This window comes from Lolium rigidum, chromosome 1 (assembly GCF_022539505.1).
Source record: "Lolium rigidum isolate FL_2022 chromosome 1, APGP_CSIRO_Lrig_0.1, whole genome shotgun sequence".
NCBI lineage: Eukaryota > Viridiplantae > Streptophyta > Magnoliopsida > Poales > Poaceae > Lolium > Lolium rigidum.
The window spans coordinates 362,505,866-362,520,454 of NC_061508.1; the positions used below are offsets into that span (position 1 = coordinate 362,505,866).

Genomic DNA, 14,589 nt, shown 5'->3' on the forward strand with positions numbered 1-14,589 from the left:
AGCGAGGCTGGACGTTGCCGCTCCGGGGCCGGCACGCCATGCTGCATGGTGAGCCTGAAATGGTGGAGAACCCAGAACTGGCTTGCAAGAAGCTTGCCATGGTGACTAGAGAAAAAGCTTCGAGGGAGAGATGACCTAGATCGGGGATTGCGGTTGCCTTATATCCTAGTCGGGAGAGAAGTGAAAACTGACTTACTACCATGCCTACCTTTTATGGTCGGCTGGATCCGAATCCGACTATGTTTGGGTTTCAACCCAAACTTGACTGGTACGCCTTTTGCCCATGCCCGCAAGGAAGTCCACCCCAGGCTAGTGAGCAGTGACCGGTACGCGTTCTGCTTCTGCCAATGCTGAGCCTGCCTACGGTGCCTACCGCCACAGCGGCGCGCCGCCCCATGGCTCCTCAAGCCGCACCTCGCCCACCTCGTCCTCATGCACGCGCCAGCGATCCTGCCTTCAATAGCGTAGGCAGGTTTCTGTGTAGTCAATTGACTGTGACAAAATGTGACAAAGCGTTTGTATGCTTTAGAAAATTCCAAGGAAAATCAGTGGAGTTTTTGAAACATGTAAATATTATGAGCTTGACATCAAAACATTTTGTCGTGGCTCCTCACTGGCATTCTACCCTCCTCACTGTCCCTCCTCACACCTCTCTTCTCAAATCTCCTGCTCTCACACTCCCTGCAGCTCCCGGCGCTCTCCCTGTTCTGCCGCTTGACCTCCCCCATTTCCCTGTCTCCGACAGCTCACTCCCGGTCCTCCTCAGCCGTCTCTCCTCCTCCTGCTGCCTATTGAATATAATTGTCTAGTCTCTTCCATCAGATTAGTCTTTTGGTTGAACTGGATAGAGCATGCAATTCCACATGGTATCAGACCTATATGATCCTGGGTCAAATCCTAGCTAACGAATTAAATATAAATATTTTCAGCCTCCCTAGAAAAAAGATCCAACGATCAACCAGGGTATTTTTGAATACAAACCCTGGAAAGAAAGGTAGTCTAATCCACAGATCTTTTTCCGCTCCTTTTCTACCCAATTAGTTTATGTTTGTTCTAAATTACAAAAGAGAACAGAACAAATTTTTTATTTTTGCAGGCCAACGTCTAAGACATGTCCGAGATATTAAAAAAGGCCAACCAACTAAGACGAGGGGTTAGGTGTTGAAAGAATTGTGTAGTCTCTAGTCTCTTCTATCAGATTGGTCTTTTGGTTGAATCGGCTAGAGCGTGCAATTCCACACCGCCACATGCCCATCTCCTTCCAGACGAAGCATCCAACAACAAGGTCCTCCATGCATCGTAAAGGGCATCTCCGAGTCCAGCGTCTTCAAGGATGATATGTAAAAGGTAACGCCTACCGCCTGGGGACTCTAGTTTTGGTAGGGTTGGACCGGTTACTTATCGCTTTCCTAGTCTGTTTTGCCTAAAGTGACATGCTCACATTAGTTGGAGGCCAACTTCTCAAAATTCAAGTCATAAGTGCAGAGCTCGCATGTATTTGTTGGAAGCAAACTCTTAACGCGTGGTTCTGGTGTCATTGCAATGACATTGTCTTCGGAGACACCCGCCCCTCAACAGAGGTAGTGCGCAGGAGGATCTACTATGAGGAGGATATGTGGGGCTCAGCCAAACTCTTTAGACTTTAGAGGCATGCTCTCACACTGGTAGATAGGTGGAGGACGGGCGAGTAGTCCGTGGTGTGTGTGTGTGTCTTGCTTCTTCAGTAGTGTGGGATGTGCGTCACCAGTGCATGTGCCGAATGTGTTGTAATCTAGCCTCTTGGCTACTCCTTCTATGAAGTCGATACGTCTTTTCATGAGGTATCCTTGAAACAAGAAAGGTGGCCGTCAACATCATCGGGCTTTGCTTCAAGGATGCCACCTAGAAGACGTTCAACGACCTGATCAGTGTCCTCTCCGCGAGGAGCAGGCTGATGATTGCATGAGCATGGCGAAAATTGCAACGTCATGAATTTTCAAAGCTATGCTGGTGGATTCCAAGTCTCGAAGGCGAGAAGAATAGTGGGTGCTTGATGCTTCATGCCATCAAATGCCACAGATTCCTCCTGAGAGTGGAGACGTGTCGTACTTCTGTTATCACATATGCAATGCTTCAGGTTTGTTTATATTAAGTTTTCTATTTCCCATGTACTATGTGCTTCATGGGGTTTAGTACCACCATATTTTGTTCTGTATCATTTGTTACATGTTTCGAACTTTTGTACAAAATTCTTCCGATTACCTATTTTATGGAATTCGTCCATTACACAACAACGGAAATGTTTCAGTAATAATGTTTTCCTGCTCCAACAACTATCAAAATGTGTTTTCAATGGCTCAATACCATAGCAACAATATTACATGTGACATTCTTGAATGATAAACATGTCATGCATTCCTCCTTACTTACACTAGATAACAATGTTTGGTACAACATTGTTCATGCTTCAACAATCATAAATTTGTGTTTTGAAATGCATCTATATGGCTTCATAGTAGAACCAAATAACGATATTGCTTGGATAAAAACCTGACTCAATTAGGACGCATGTTCATTGTGTGGTGGAAACAAGTTTGGAATGGAAAGGAAGCATGCTTGTCTATCGTAAATGGAATGATACGTGATTATAAAGATTTGGAGTCAATTTTAGGAGTATATATAGAAGCATCTTGTTTTTGGAAACCACCGAGGGAGTGGGGCATTTAAAGCAACTGATTAACGGGAGCAAACAGCTATACAAGGGACATCATGTGTCTATTATTTCCTTGCGCGGGGCCTCGACGGAAACCAACGGAGAGACTGCTTGCAATCCTACGACAAGAAGCTAGTCCGATGTGAAACGAAACGACGGGCGCCTGTTTCGAGTGGTGTCCAAAAGACTAATGATACACTAGAATTCGTTGCCAAGATATTTTATTGACTGTTCGCTTTAATGATCTCTATCATAATATGTGAGTATTATAAAAAAAATATGTGAACAAACCAGGATGCTAATTAAAGCTTTAATGATCTCTATCATAATATGTATGTGAGTATTATAAAAATATATATGTGAACAAATCAGGGAGACCCCCTCTCCCCTCTTCTGTTCAATTTAGTACACCTAGTTGATGTTTTAACCAGGATGCTAATTAAAGCCTCCAATATGCAAACCTCATCATAGGTCTTTGCTCCAATCTCTGGAGGGATTATTTGTCTCCAGTATGTAGATGATACCATTCTCTTTTCAGAGGAAGATCCCATTTTAGCATCAAACCTCTAGGTGGTGCTGACTTGTTTTGAACAAGTTTCAGGGATGATAATAAACTATGATAAAAGTGAGCTTATACCTCTTTGTATTGATGATGAAGAGGTAAACACTTATATTAGCATCATTGGATGTGCTTTAGGTAAATTCCCCATCAAATATTTAGGTTTTCGCTTGCACTACAATAAACTCGGAAGGGAAGACATCCAACCTCTCATTGATAAAATTCTGAAGAGAATTGCTGGATGGAGAGGGAAACTACTCTCCTATGCTGCCGGATTAAGGCTTGTCTGGCTAGCATCCCTGTTTACCTACTTTCCTTTCTCAAATTTCCCAAGTAGGCTCTGGGCCTCATTAATACTCAGATGGCCAACTGCTTGTGGAATGATTTTGAAGGACATAGGAAACTCCACCTAGCAAATTAGAAGTTAGTTTGTAAAAGGGAAGACTTTGGTGGGTTTGGAATCCTAGACTTAGCCAATGTCAACCTTTGCCTCCTGAGTTCCTAGATCAAAAAATATTCCATGGATGATGGGTAACTGTGAAAATCTTTAGTAGATGCTAAGTATAATATACACAGCCCCAACATCTTCTGCAGTTCCACATCAGGGGTCTCCCAATTCTGGAAGTGTGTGATGTGGGATGCAGAAAGTGTCAAATTTGGGTATAGGTGGAAGGTGGGTGATGGGACCAAAATTAGGTTTTGGGAGGATACCTGGTTTGGCACCTTCCCACTAGCTGTTCAATATTTTGATCTCTTTGTAGTTTGTAATGAACAAAATAAAACCATTGCCCAAATCTGGAATGGTTCTACCCTCATGCTGTCCTTTAGGAGAAATTTTCCTCCTGCCCTTATGCAACAATGGCAGGAACTTGAAGAGATTGTTTCTAGCATCACTTATTCAGATGATTATGACTCTTTAATCTGGCAATATGAATCATCTGCAATTTATTCAACTAGCTCTCTTTATGCAATTATTAACTTTGGAGGTGTCATGCCCATTTATATTCCTGCTGTTTGGAATCTGGTTGTACCTCCTAGAGTCCACATTTTCCTTTGGCTTCTATCTCATAACAAACTTATGACTAGAGACAACCTGCTAAAAAAGAAGATGAATAAGCCTGTGTGTTGCATCTTCTTCTTTGAAGATGAAAGCATTGATCATCTTTTTTTCAAATGCATTGTGGTAAAACAAATTTGGCAAATCTTATCCAACTTTCTTCAACATTCGAATTGGCCGTGATTATCTTTCCATTGCTAAATTTTGGGTTGCAAACAAAAAACACCCAGTTTTGAACTCTATTTGTGCTGCCACTCTTTGGTGTATTTGAAAATTTCGTAATGAGATGATCTTTAATGGACAACAATGGCTTAATTTGCATCAGATCCTTCGAATGATTCTGCTCTCGATCAGACGATGGAAGATCATTTTCAAGGATCCAATGCTTCCCCTCGTCGACCGATTCTACGAGCATGCGCCGATTCTACGAGCATGCGCTGAAGGAGCTGTTGTCAGTTGATGAACTTCAGAATCGTAGGTGGCTAAATAAAGCTCGTCGTCGCCAAGGCTCCTGCCCATCTTCTCCATCTACCAAGAAGAAGGCGCTACCTGGCAAGTGGACTACCCCTACATCGACCCTGGAGGCAGCTTCATGCATCTCCCTCGGTTGTGCTGAAGCCTGAAAAGCTCTTCTGGTTCTGCTTTGGCAACGTGTTTGCTAAACTTGGAGATACCCTGAGACTCTCTGTAGGGTTGCGTTTTTGTCTAGTTTTTGCTGCTGCTGCAACCTCTGCTTTTTTTTTTTCTTAGTAGTTACAAAAGACTCTTCTAGTTTTTTTTTTCTGTTCTAGCTTGTAATGTTTGAACCTCGGGCCAGTTTTTGGTTTCGTTGATGTTATCAATGGAATTAGGGAGGATGGGTCCTCCCTGTTGATCTAAAAATATGTGAACAAACGTACCTACACACAAATACATATGTATACACTATATAATGTATGCAATCATGAAAATAGCTAAATGAAAACTTTTAATGTAGCATACAACTTAAATTTAGCACAATTGCTGCTTCGGGGCATGATGGGCTGGAGGTAGAATCCAGAATTGGCGTGGAACTAAGAGCATCTCTAGTCGCGTCCCCTAAACCGTCCCCCAAAGCGATTTTGGACGCGCCGCACAAAAGAACCTTCCCAGCCGCGTCCCCCAAACCTATTTTTTGTCCGGCGCGGTCCGATACGGTGTCCGGCGCCACGAGCCCGTCCCCGCCCCACAGGGGACGCTCTGGGCACGCCGGACAAAACGAAAAGCGAGGCGAAGCAACGCGGGCCCGACGCTTCAGTGGCTCGGAAGCCTAAAACCCCGTCGCCTACCTTTGGTCAAGCGACGTTAATGGCTTCCCTGTTTTCTCAGGCGACGCAGGGACGCGTCTCGTCGTGCATGGCCGTGTGGCCGTCCGCGCCGGCGTTATTGCGTGCAACCACCCGCTGCCGCCGATGTACATTAAGAGGCCCTACGGTTCGTCCCAATCTCTCGCCGCTCCCAAATCTTCTCCTCGCCGTCCCCAGATCTTCTCCTCGCCCTTCCAAGCAGTGTCGTCCTCGTCCTCCCGCAAGATCGCCGCGGCGAACGGCTTTGGCCACGGCAGCCTCTCCGTGAAGGAGGCGTGGGCGCTGTACCACGCGGGATATCTCGTCCCGCCGGACATGCGCCTGCCAAGCAGCGGCGGTTGGAAGATGGCCGTGAACGGCATTGGCGTCCCGCCTCCGCCGACGCCAGGCACGGAGCGCTGGAAGGACGCCATCAGGGCACGGCGGGCTGAACTCGAAGCCGAGGACCTGGCCGATCCGACCTGGGCGGCCAAGAATAACGACGACTGGTGGGGCACGTACTTCAAGGCCAAGTACGACATGGAGATGTGCAGCACCACCGTCCTCATCGGCGGGCCGAACAGCTGGAACAGGGACAGGCGTGCCCTGTTCTGGGGCGTTCCGGGGCGCACCCTGGAGAGCGTCATCCGCGGCATCCGCAACGGCGCTCCGAGGTTGGAGGCGCCGTCCTCACCGCCACCGTCTCCTCGAACTCTTCTTCCTCAGGACTGCCCCGATCGACGACGTCCTCATCGTACCGCTCGGCGCCCTACATTGTCCCCAATCGCGTGAAGGAGGAGCCGGCGACGCCCGTCAATCCGAGGTGCGGCGGCAGCGGCAGTCGGCGGCATCAAGAGAGGCGCGGCGGCGCCCTCCTCATCCCGAAGCCAGAGGTGAAGGACGAGCTGGAGGAAGCGTCGAAGGCGGTGCTGCTGGCGGAGTACGAGCGGCAGCAGCGCCTCATCGCCAGCAGCGACGACCCCGAGGACTGCCCAGGGCTGCGAGCGGCGTACTTGGCGTTGCTGAATGACAAGGACGCCTGGAGTGGCGACCTCGACACGGCGATCGACATGTCCATCCGCGACTCCGGCAAGCCGCTCGTGGACCTCACCGACGACGGCGAGGCAGGACCAAGCGGCCTGGTGAAGGACGAGCCCGTCGACGAGCCCGACGAGCGCGTCAAGCAGGAGATCGTCACCGACGACATGTACAACTTCCATCAGTACTACGACGCCTCCGGCCACCGCAAGTACTTCTAGATTAGGTTTAGTTTAAATTTAGTCGAATCTATGTAATATATGCAAGTTTGGATGAATTTAATCGAATCTCGTTTAAGTTTAAAATTTCCGAAATTTTATTTGGGGGACGCGACTGGGAGTGACGTCCCCCAAATGCGGCACGAACAAAACACGTCCCCCAAAGTTCAATCCGGCATCGTTTGGGGGACGCCACCGGAGATGCTATAACTCGTCATGGTGATGAAAGGAAGAAAATTTAGAGATTTCGACATAGATCGATGGGATGAGAGTCAGGGTGGAAGTGGATGTGGAAAGTAGTGAAACTGTGGAAACGAGAATCGCTGCCGTGGGCTGCGGCTGGAATGAATCCGAGTCCGACACAGCCCAAACATTTACCGGTTACGTTGTTCGCAAGAAAGCCCACCCACAACCGCAGAGTGACCGCTACGCCTCTTGCCCATGCCCGCCCTCCTCCCGCCGCCGCCGAGCGCCGCCGCACGGCTCCTCGCCCCGACGGTGCCGCACCTCGCCCGCCTGCTCCTCACGCACGCGCCGGCGATCCCGCCGCTCCTCACCGCCATCCTGCCCGCCTCGCCGTCCCTCCTCACGCCACTCCTCTCCCACCTCCTGCTCTCCCACTCCCCGCCGCTCCCGGCGCTCACCCTGTTCCGCCGCCTGCTCGACCTGCCCCATTTCCCAGTCCCAGACACCTCCCTCCCAGTCCTCCTCCGCCTCCTCGCGCGCTCCCGCCGCCACGCGCCGCTCTCCTTCCAGCTCCTCGAGTCGCTCCCGTCCACCCACCCGCACCTCCTCTCCGTGCCCGCCCTCTCCGTCCTCCTCTCCACGGCCCTCTGCGCCTCCGCCCCCGGCGCGTCCTTCGCCGCCGCCGTCACCAGCTTCGAATCCGCCGCTTCCCTCTGGGCGCGCGCGGGGCGCTCGTTCGGCGCCAGCGAGCTCAACGCGCTGCTCCGGGTCTTCTGCGCGCGGGGCCGCGTCGCCGAGGCGCGCGCGCTGTTCCACCGCTTCCGCGACGCGTACCCGCCCGACACCCGCACGTTCAACACGCTGCTGCTCGGGTTCAAGGAGGCCGGCCACGCCCAGGCGCTCGACCTCTTCTACCACGACGCCGTGCTGCGCGGGTTCGTCCCGGACGCCGTGTCCTACTGCGTCAGGATGGACGCCCTGTGCAAGAAAGGGCGGTTCCTCGACGCCCTCCACCTGCTCGACGAAATGCGCAGCAAGGACTGCAACCCCACGCTGCAGGTTTACACCACGCTGATCTACGGAGCTGGGATCGCGAGGGACGCGGCTCGTGCGCGTCGCCTGTTTGACGAAATGGAGCAGTGCGGAGTGGCTCCGGACCGTGGAGCACACAATGCCCTCATGGGGGCCTATGTGAGGGCCAAAGATTTGCAGTCCGGGATGGCGCTGATGGGCGAGATGGAGCGCAAGGGGATTGGTCTGGACGATGTCACCTACAACACGATGCTGTGCGGCTTCCGCAGGGTGGGTGACTTGGAGGGCATATGGAAGATATATAGCAAGATGATTAGCTCGGGGTTCGTGCCAAGGACCAGGACGACAATGTTGCTCATGAAGGTCTTTTGCGAGAATGGGCGACCGGATCTTGGACTTGAGTTGTGGGATTATCTCATCGGGAAAGGATGTGTACCTCACCGGCATGCATTGGATGTTCTGGTTACTGGTTTATGCTGCAGAGATGTGGTTGGTGAGGCATATAGGTGCTTTCGGGAGATGATCGAGATGGGGATGGCACCTACAGAGCGTGCATTTGGGGTTCTGGAAGGGTTCTTAAAGAAGAAGCGGGAGTTCGGGAAGATTGAGGAGATTAGACAAATGATGAAGGCAGCCCAAGTGGAGGAACATCAAACTGAAGAAGAAGAAGAAGAAGCTGCGTGAATCTATCAACCCTCTCGCGATTCCTTTTGAGAAAAAAAATTTATTTCTTCGACCGTGTAAAATTTCAGAGCCTCCCTGAGTTATAAGTTCTCCATACTTGATACCCTGCGATGGCGATGTTGAAATGGTCGTTGTTGCAATGACCAAACTTGCTTAAGAACCTGCATGACCAAACTCGCTTTGACTGTGACAAACAGAGTGTAAAGTATAGTCCCAAGCTGCCAATTTGAGTGAAAGAAATGAAGATTAGAGAAACTTTTAGCTGTTAAAGAGTTTGAGTGACTGAGGAGGAATGTTTGTGCAGCCAGGTTCTACTAAAGAAACTGAATTTGTCATTTCCTTGTAGAAAGTTTTGGCTTAGACTTTACCAACGCAATGCACTGAGTCTAAAATTATAAAAATATATTGATTATGTTAAATATGGCGTATTCATTGATATAACACTGGTTGAAAGTTTTGTTGAATTACATTTTTTTTACACTTAACAGTGGCATGAAGATTTCTTCTCTCCTAGCCACAGAATCCTTGTACATAACTGTATTAGTCTATTCAATATTTCAGTGCTGTGATTCGGAACTAAAAGACTGAAGTACTGACATGGAAAAGTCATCACAAAGCTGAATTTTATCTTTCTTTTATTGATGCGCAACTGAATTCATGTTTAATCTATCAGCTGAACAGCCAGGATCGTTGGTATTTTCTCTCTCAGTTTTTGTGTCACAGCTACACGTACTGTCATCACACTGGCTGCAGGTCCACTGATTTGAACCTTCACGACAAAACCATCGATCTGAACAAGCTCTAGGCTTCCACCTCCGGTGCCAGAAAGGTATGGCCTGATCTCATCTAGCAGCTACAATATCAAACAAAATTCAGGATTATAGTTTGATCACCCAAAAACCTGCATTTTTATTGAACTAAGAATTTTAGAGGCGCAGAAAACAGACAAGTGGCGTGCACAATGAACACTGATTGGTAAGCGAGCATATGACAAGGTATCTGGCTGACCTTCTCGACATTCTCGGTGTTGAGCTCGAGCCCAGTCTCGGTGTCATGGATCTGCTCGACCTCAAGGATCTCGGGGATCTTGTCGCGGAGGCGGGTTTCGATGCCCATCTTGAGCGTCATGGTGGAGCTGGGGCAGGAACCGCAGGCGCCCTGGAGCATGAGCACGACAACTAGGCCGTCGATCTCGTGCAGGGCCACGTTGCCTCCGTCGGCCATCAGGCTCGGCCGCACCTCGTCCAGCACCCTCTCCACGTTCTCCTCCGTCAGGGGAAGCACGCGCACCGCCCATCCTTCAGGTATCGTCAAAACATGGTCAATACTACAATTCTGGCATGTATACTGTACGTCTGTGGCATGGTGTAGCTCTAATCATTTTCTTTGTGTACCTGCTCTCTTGGCGCGGTGGTTCAGTAACGTGTGGCTGAAGCTGAGTCGGCCATGGATATGGGAGTTTGAAGAACTCTGTGCAGAAGTAGGATCGGTTAGTGCCAAGAAGAATGGTTCAAAAGGAAGAGACTGGGTGAGTGGAATTACCTTGCCGAGAGCTGCTGCGAGGGGGGTGTTGGCGCAGGTTGCGGCCGCGGTGGCTTGCCGGAGATTGGGCGAGCAGAGCCTCATCTGAAACAGATCTTTTTACAAGCTCGTCGCGAGACAAATTAGACGACGGGTGTGAGGTGGTATCGTGGACGTCCAGCCAGCGGCAGGCTCACCCGTTCGTGATTCCTTCTTTTCCTGGATGTGGTTCACCGTTCACCCAAGGAGAAGTTTGTTGGGCCTAATGTGAATGTGTGATCCAACTCCAGGCCCATGATCAAATTGAAAAGCCTGTTTTTTAATGGTTTGAAAAGCCTGTTGAAAAGAGGTTTGTAAATTCTGAAAAAAAAAAAATCCTGTCCTGCGTTGTTGGTGCCAAGGTCTTGGCTTTCCTGCGACTGGAGTCTACTCACTAGTCTAGATCTCAAGGTTTTGTGCCAGCGGCACACCACCCCTTTCCCCCGCTGGTGACCTTGGAACCTTGGGTGGCATAAGTGAGGCCGAGTAAAAGCTCCATTCTGTAGCATTGGTGACGACAAGGTGTGCGGGTGTTGTTTCCCTTTTGGGGGCGTTGTTGTGGTAGTGCTCCGAGTGAAAGCCCTAGTCCAATCTTCAGTCCCGTCTATGGTGCCACATTGCATCATTACCCTTTTAGGAACTGTCGTTGTGTATTCGACGGTACTTTGGTGAGGGGAGACTCGCTGAGGGGAGAGAGGGAGGGGTCATAGGGTGAGGAGTCAATGGGCCGGGGACACACAAGCTACCTAGCTTCGGAAACCTCATGACGGTGGCTCATAAAGGCTTCGGATCTAGGATTACAAGGGTAGAGATCCTACCGGACATGACTAAGCCTAGACTACGCTAAGTAATCATTGTCTTTCACGTCACGGATCTGACAGACATAAGTCATGGACCGAATCCGGCAGCTTGTCTCCAGGCCGGATCCCACCACTTCTGTTCTCGGGCTTGCTGGAAGCCCTGCTGTGGTGTGCCTCGTTGGTATATCCCCAACAGGAACCATGGCGTATTCATTAAGTTCATATTGGTCGTAGGATGTTGGAGATAATATTGGTCGCAAGATGTCGGCATCTCCGGGTTGCCTTGATCCTGGTGTGAAGATTCTTCGGCTCTGACATGGGATGGGGCATGGCAATGGGTACCCATGACCCGCGTACCCGCCGGGTAAAAACCCAATAGGAGTACGGGTATGGGACACAATATTACCTATGGGTTCGTAAATGGGATAATCATAACCATCTGATAGAGTGGGTACAGGCATGGGAACGTAGAACCCATATCTACGTACCCATGTACCCATCTATATTTGACAAGTAGGTGGTGTAATATTCTAAATTATTTAATTTCACCACTAATCATGCCTTCATATAGCTAGGTTGAACCTCACGCTTTCTGGTCTCAGAATTGTTGGTAGGTTAGTGAGGATTAGTTCCCTTTTTAGGATTGCTTGACATCATGTTATATTTTTTTGATCAATTTGATGTGTTGTAAGCACGGGTATTTTTACCCCCATGTACCATTTACCCTACCGGGTGACGGGTATGGGAAAATTTGTACCCATTGATGGGTATGGGTACGAGTGATGGGTAAGATTGAAGGTGACGGGGTACATTAGGTCTCGGGCTACACTAGCCTATTTCTTTCTCTCTCTTTTTTTAATTTAGTAGCCTATTTTTTGAGCAGTTCAATAACTGTGTTTTGAAGTTTCAAAAAATTCAATGAAAAAATTCTAGATGTAGAAAATAATGTACTCTACCAATCTGAAAATATCTCAACTCCAAATACCTAGTATGACATCTAAAGTAGTGAACACTGCGAACTTTCAAACCTCCAAAATTTGTCATTTATGTTAATCCTAGAATATAAGGTATTTTGGGGTCCAGATTTTGTATGGTTGTAGAGTACATCAGCATCTACATCTAGGAAATATTGTTTAGAATCTTTTGAAACTTTGTAAAATAAAGGGCTACCTGCAGCCCGAGTTCTATAGTGGTTTTTTGCAAAGAGATTATCAACAACGCCCACAAAAGGGAGAGGTGCATAGATCTCGTTCCAAAGCTGACATCCTGCAGAAAATCCAGTTCTTTCTCTGCGTGGTCTGTGCACGAGTGCAAAAATCGACATATGGTACACATTCAGGGCACTCGGTTCATATCAAACTCAGGCCAAATCATTGCTGCCCACACCTTTTTGAATAGCAAAAGGTTCTGCGTCCATTCATTATAACAGAGTAAAAAGGGATTAAGGGAACCATAGCCCAGTACACATGACGACCCTCACAGTTGAGATGCCGGTAACCACCCCCACGCATCACTTCATCAAATCACTTTACAATCCACTCCAACAGATCTATTACAAAACTAGGCCAGGAAAGGTCCAAAGTACTCACTCATGGCGTGGCGAGAAGCCACCAATAATCTATGTCCAGATCCCTCGAGCGCATCCGAGGACGAAAGCTGCACGTACGTACGCGAACAACTGGACTGGACGCCACGGTGTGGTCCATGTGATCCAGCCAGTTTGATGTTGTTTGTGCTGGCCACCAAGCGCGCACCTACACACATACACAGGAATACTCATTAAGAGATTGGCCGCAGCTCTCGACAGCGAGGGAAAGGATCAGCGGCAGGTAGCCTGTCGGGCCTTGGACGCGAGTGCGACAGTCGCTTTGCATTATTTGGACGCTGCTGCTCCTTATTTAGGATCCTCACTACTACTTGATTCTCTCCCAGCAACTGTAGAATCAGGCCTTAACAACATAGGAGAGCTGCATATCACAGGTTTTCGGGAGGATATATGCGTTAGAGACTTTTTTCCCGAAAAAAGGCAGAAGCTTTACGTTAGATGGAGAAAAGATTTGATGTTTATCAACAAGCCACCGAACGCAGGCAGTGCTATTTGTGCTAAAGAATTGGCGAGCAAAAATAGAGATTTAATATGTGCGTACCTTTTATGAGCAAGTTGTCCATGCGTATCTAGTCGTTCTTGAAAGGAACTATCGAATATCTGGTCTCAGGGTGCAACAAGAGCCAGTAGATTGTTGTCGAAGTTATCCAGAGTTGATGCTGCTTGTCTGACTTTGAGTGGTACGTGGATGGCCATGAGCGCCAAGACGTTGCAAAGTTCCTTTCCATGTTAGATATTTTCTTGTCTGATATAGTGATATCGGGCCCTTAGCAGCATATGGTATAGAGAGCCGAATTGAACAAATAAACAAGTTATGCTGCTGGACAGAAAAGCCTGTTAGATTCTCACCATATCGAAGCAGCAGAAGGTCAAATAATAACTTCACTATAAAGACAGAAAGACCAAACTTCATGCGTACGTTAACGTTGGGTGTATAATTCAAAGTCTAACCACGAGGTAGGGCTCATCAACGAAAACAAACTGCAAGACACAGATTGGGTCAAAACTATGATCATGTGATATATCCAAGTGCAAATCCTTTTCAGCAACAGTGACAATCTGGTATCCAGATCCCTTTCTTTTGCGGAGAAGGAAACATGAGAAAGAAAATTAGCTTGGAGATGGAGTGGCTAGGATGTAACATGGCCCCAACAATAAATCCTAGTTATTGACATAGGATTCTTGGATGGCCAAGTGATGGGCAGCTCAATCTTATCCTACGTTGTACTGCACTACTGTCCTATGTACGCACGACATCTGAAAAAAATGATTAAACCGTTTACAAAAAAATCTTTTAGCTAGCTCAGGATACCGCCCATATGGTGAGGCTTAAATCAAGGCACAGATCCATCAAGGGCACACATGAAATAATAAAAGTCAAACTATATGGAATCTGGACTGCAGCTCAAATCCAAAACTGATCATTGAACAGCCTAGCTACTGTTTAAGTCAACCCAAATGTAATTAAGATCAACAAGAGAGGTTAGTTTAGTGTCTTGTCGGTGCAATTAAGGGATTAACAAAGGCTTAGTTTGAGATACGGGGCGTCCTAGAATCTTGGGAAGGCAGGGATGGAACATGCTGAAGCAGCAATACAGCAACAACCTATCCCGGTTAAAAAAAGAAACGCAAAGTAAGGAAGGGGTTTGCAACTCACATGGATACTCAAACGGTAGTTCACTTTTCCAAGGCTGTGGCCAGATCCCAGGGCTGGGACTGTGACGACTACCAAGGACAGCCTAGGATAACTCATTGCCGTGTAGGCCCACGGTATCTGCAGATCTGTACTACTACAAACTGCAAACATGTGAAGATATGTCTGGCCTTGCTTATCTATATCAGAGGGGAGTGGG

At 48.3% G+C, this 14,589-nt stretch overlaps 1 protein-coding gene and 1 long non-coding RNA gene across 2 annotated transcripts; both read right to left on the reverse strand.

The window, feature by feature from the left end:
* Positions 1 to 9,376: 9,376 nt before the first annotated feature.
* On the reverse strand, positions 9,377 to 10,492 carry LOC124703049 (nifU-like protein 3, chloroplastic). The gene is made up of 4 exons (XM_047235261.1): positions 10,313 to 10,492; positions 10,165 to 10,240; positions 9,779 to 10,068; positions 9,377 to 9,623 (listed from the first exon to the last, which is right to left on the reverse strand). The coding sequence occupies exons 1-4, from the start codon at positions 10,394 to 10,396 to the stop codon at positions 9,432 to 9,434; spliced, it is 642 nt and encodes a 213-aa protein (XP_047091217.1). The 5' UTR covers positions 10,397 to 10,492; the 3' UTR covers positions 9,377 to 9,431.
* A 2,052-nt stretch (positions 10,493 to 12,544) lies between these two features.
* LOC124703059 lies at positions 12,545 to 14,564 on the reverse strand. The gene is made up of 3 exons (XR_007002896.1): positions 14,394 to 14,564; positions 13,278 to 13,553; positions 12,545 to 13,097 (listed from the first exon to the last, which is right to left on the reverse strand). It is a non-coding gene; the product is annotated as an uncharacterized LOC124703059 (long non-coding RNA).
* Between the last annotated feature and the right edge of the window lie 25 nt (positions 14,565 to 14,589).

Coding starts and splice junctions, on each gene's coding strand:
- LOC124703049 (XM_047235261.1), bottom strand. CDS start 10,396: ATGAGGCTCTGCTCGCCCAATCTCCGGCAAGCCACCGCGGCCGCAACC. Junction 10,241..10,312: donor TCGCAGCAGCTCTCGGCAAG/GTAATTCCACTC, acceptor ACTTCTGCACAG/AGTTCTTCAAACTCCCATAT. Junction 10,069..10,164: donor CCACCGCGCCAAGAGAGCAG/GTACACAAAGAA, acceptor CGATACCTGAAG/GATGGGCGGTGCGCGTGCTT.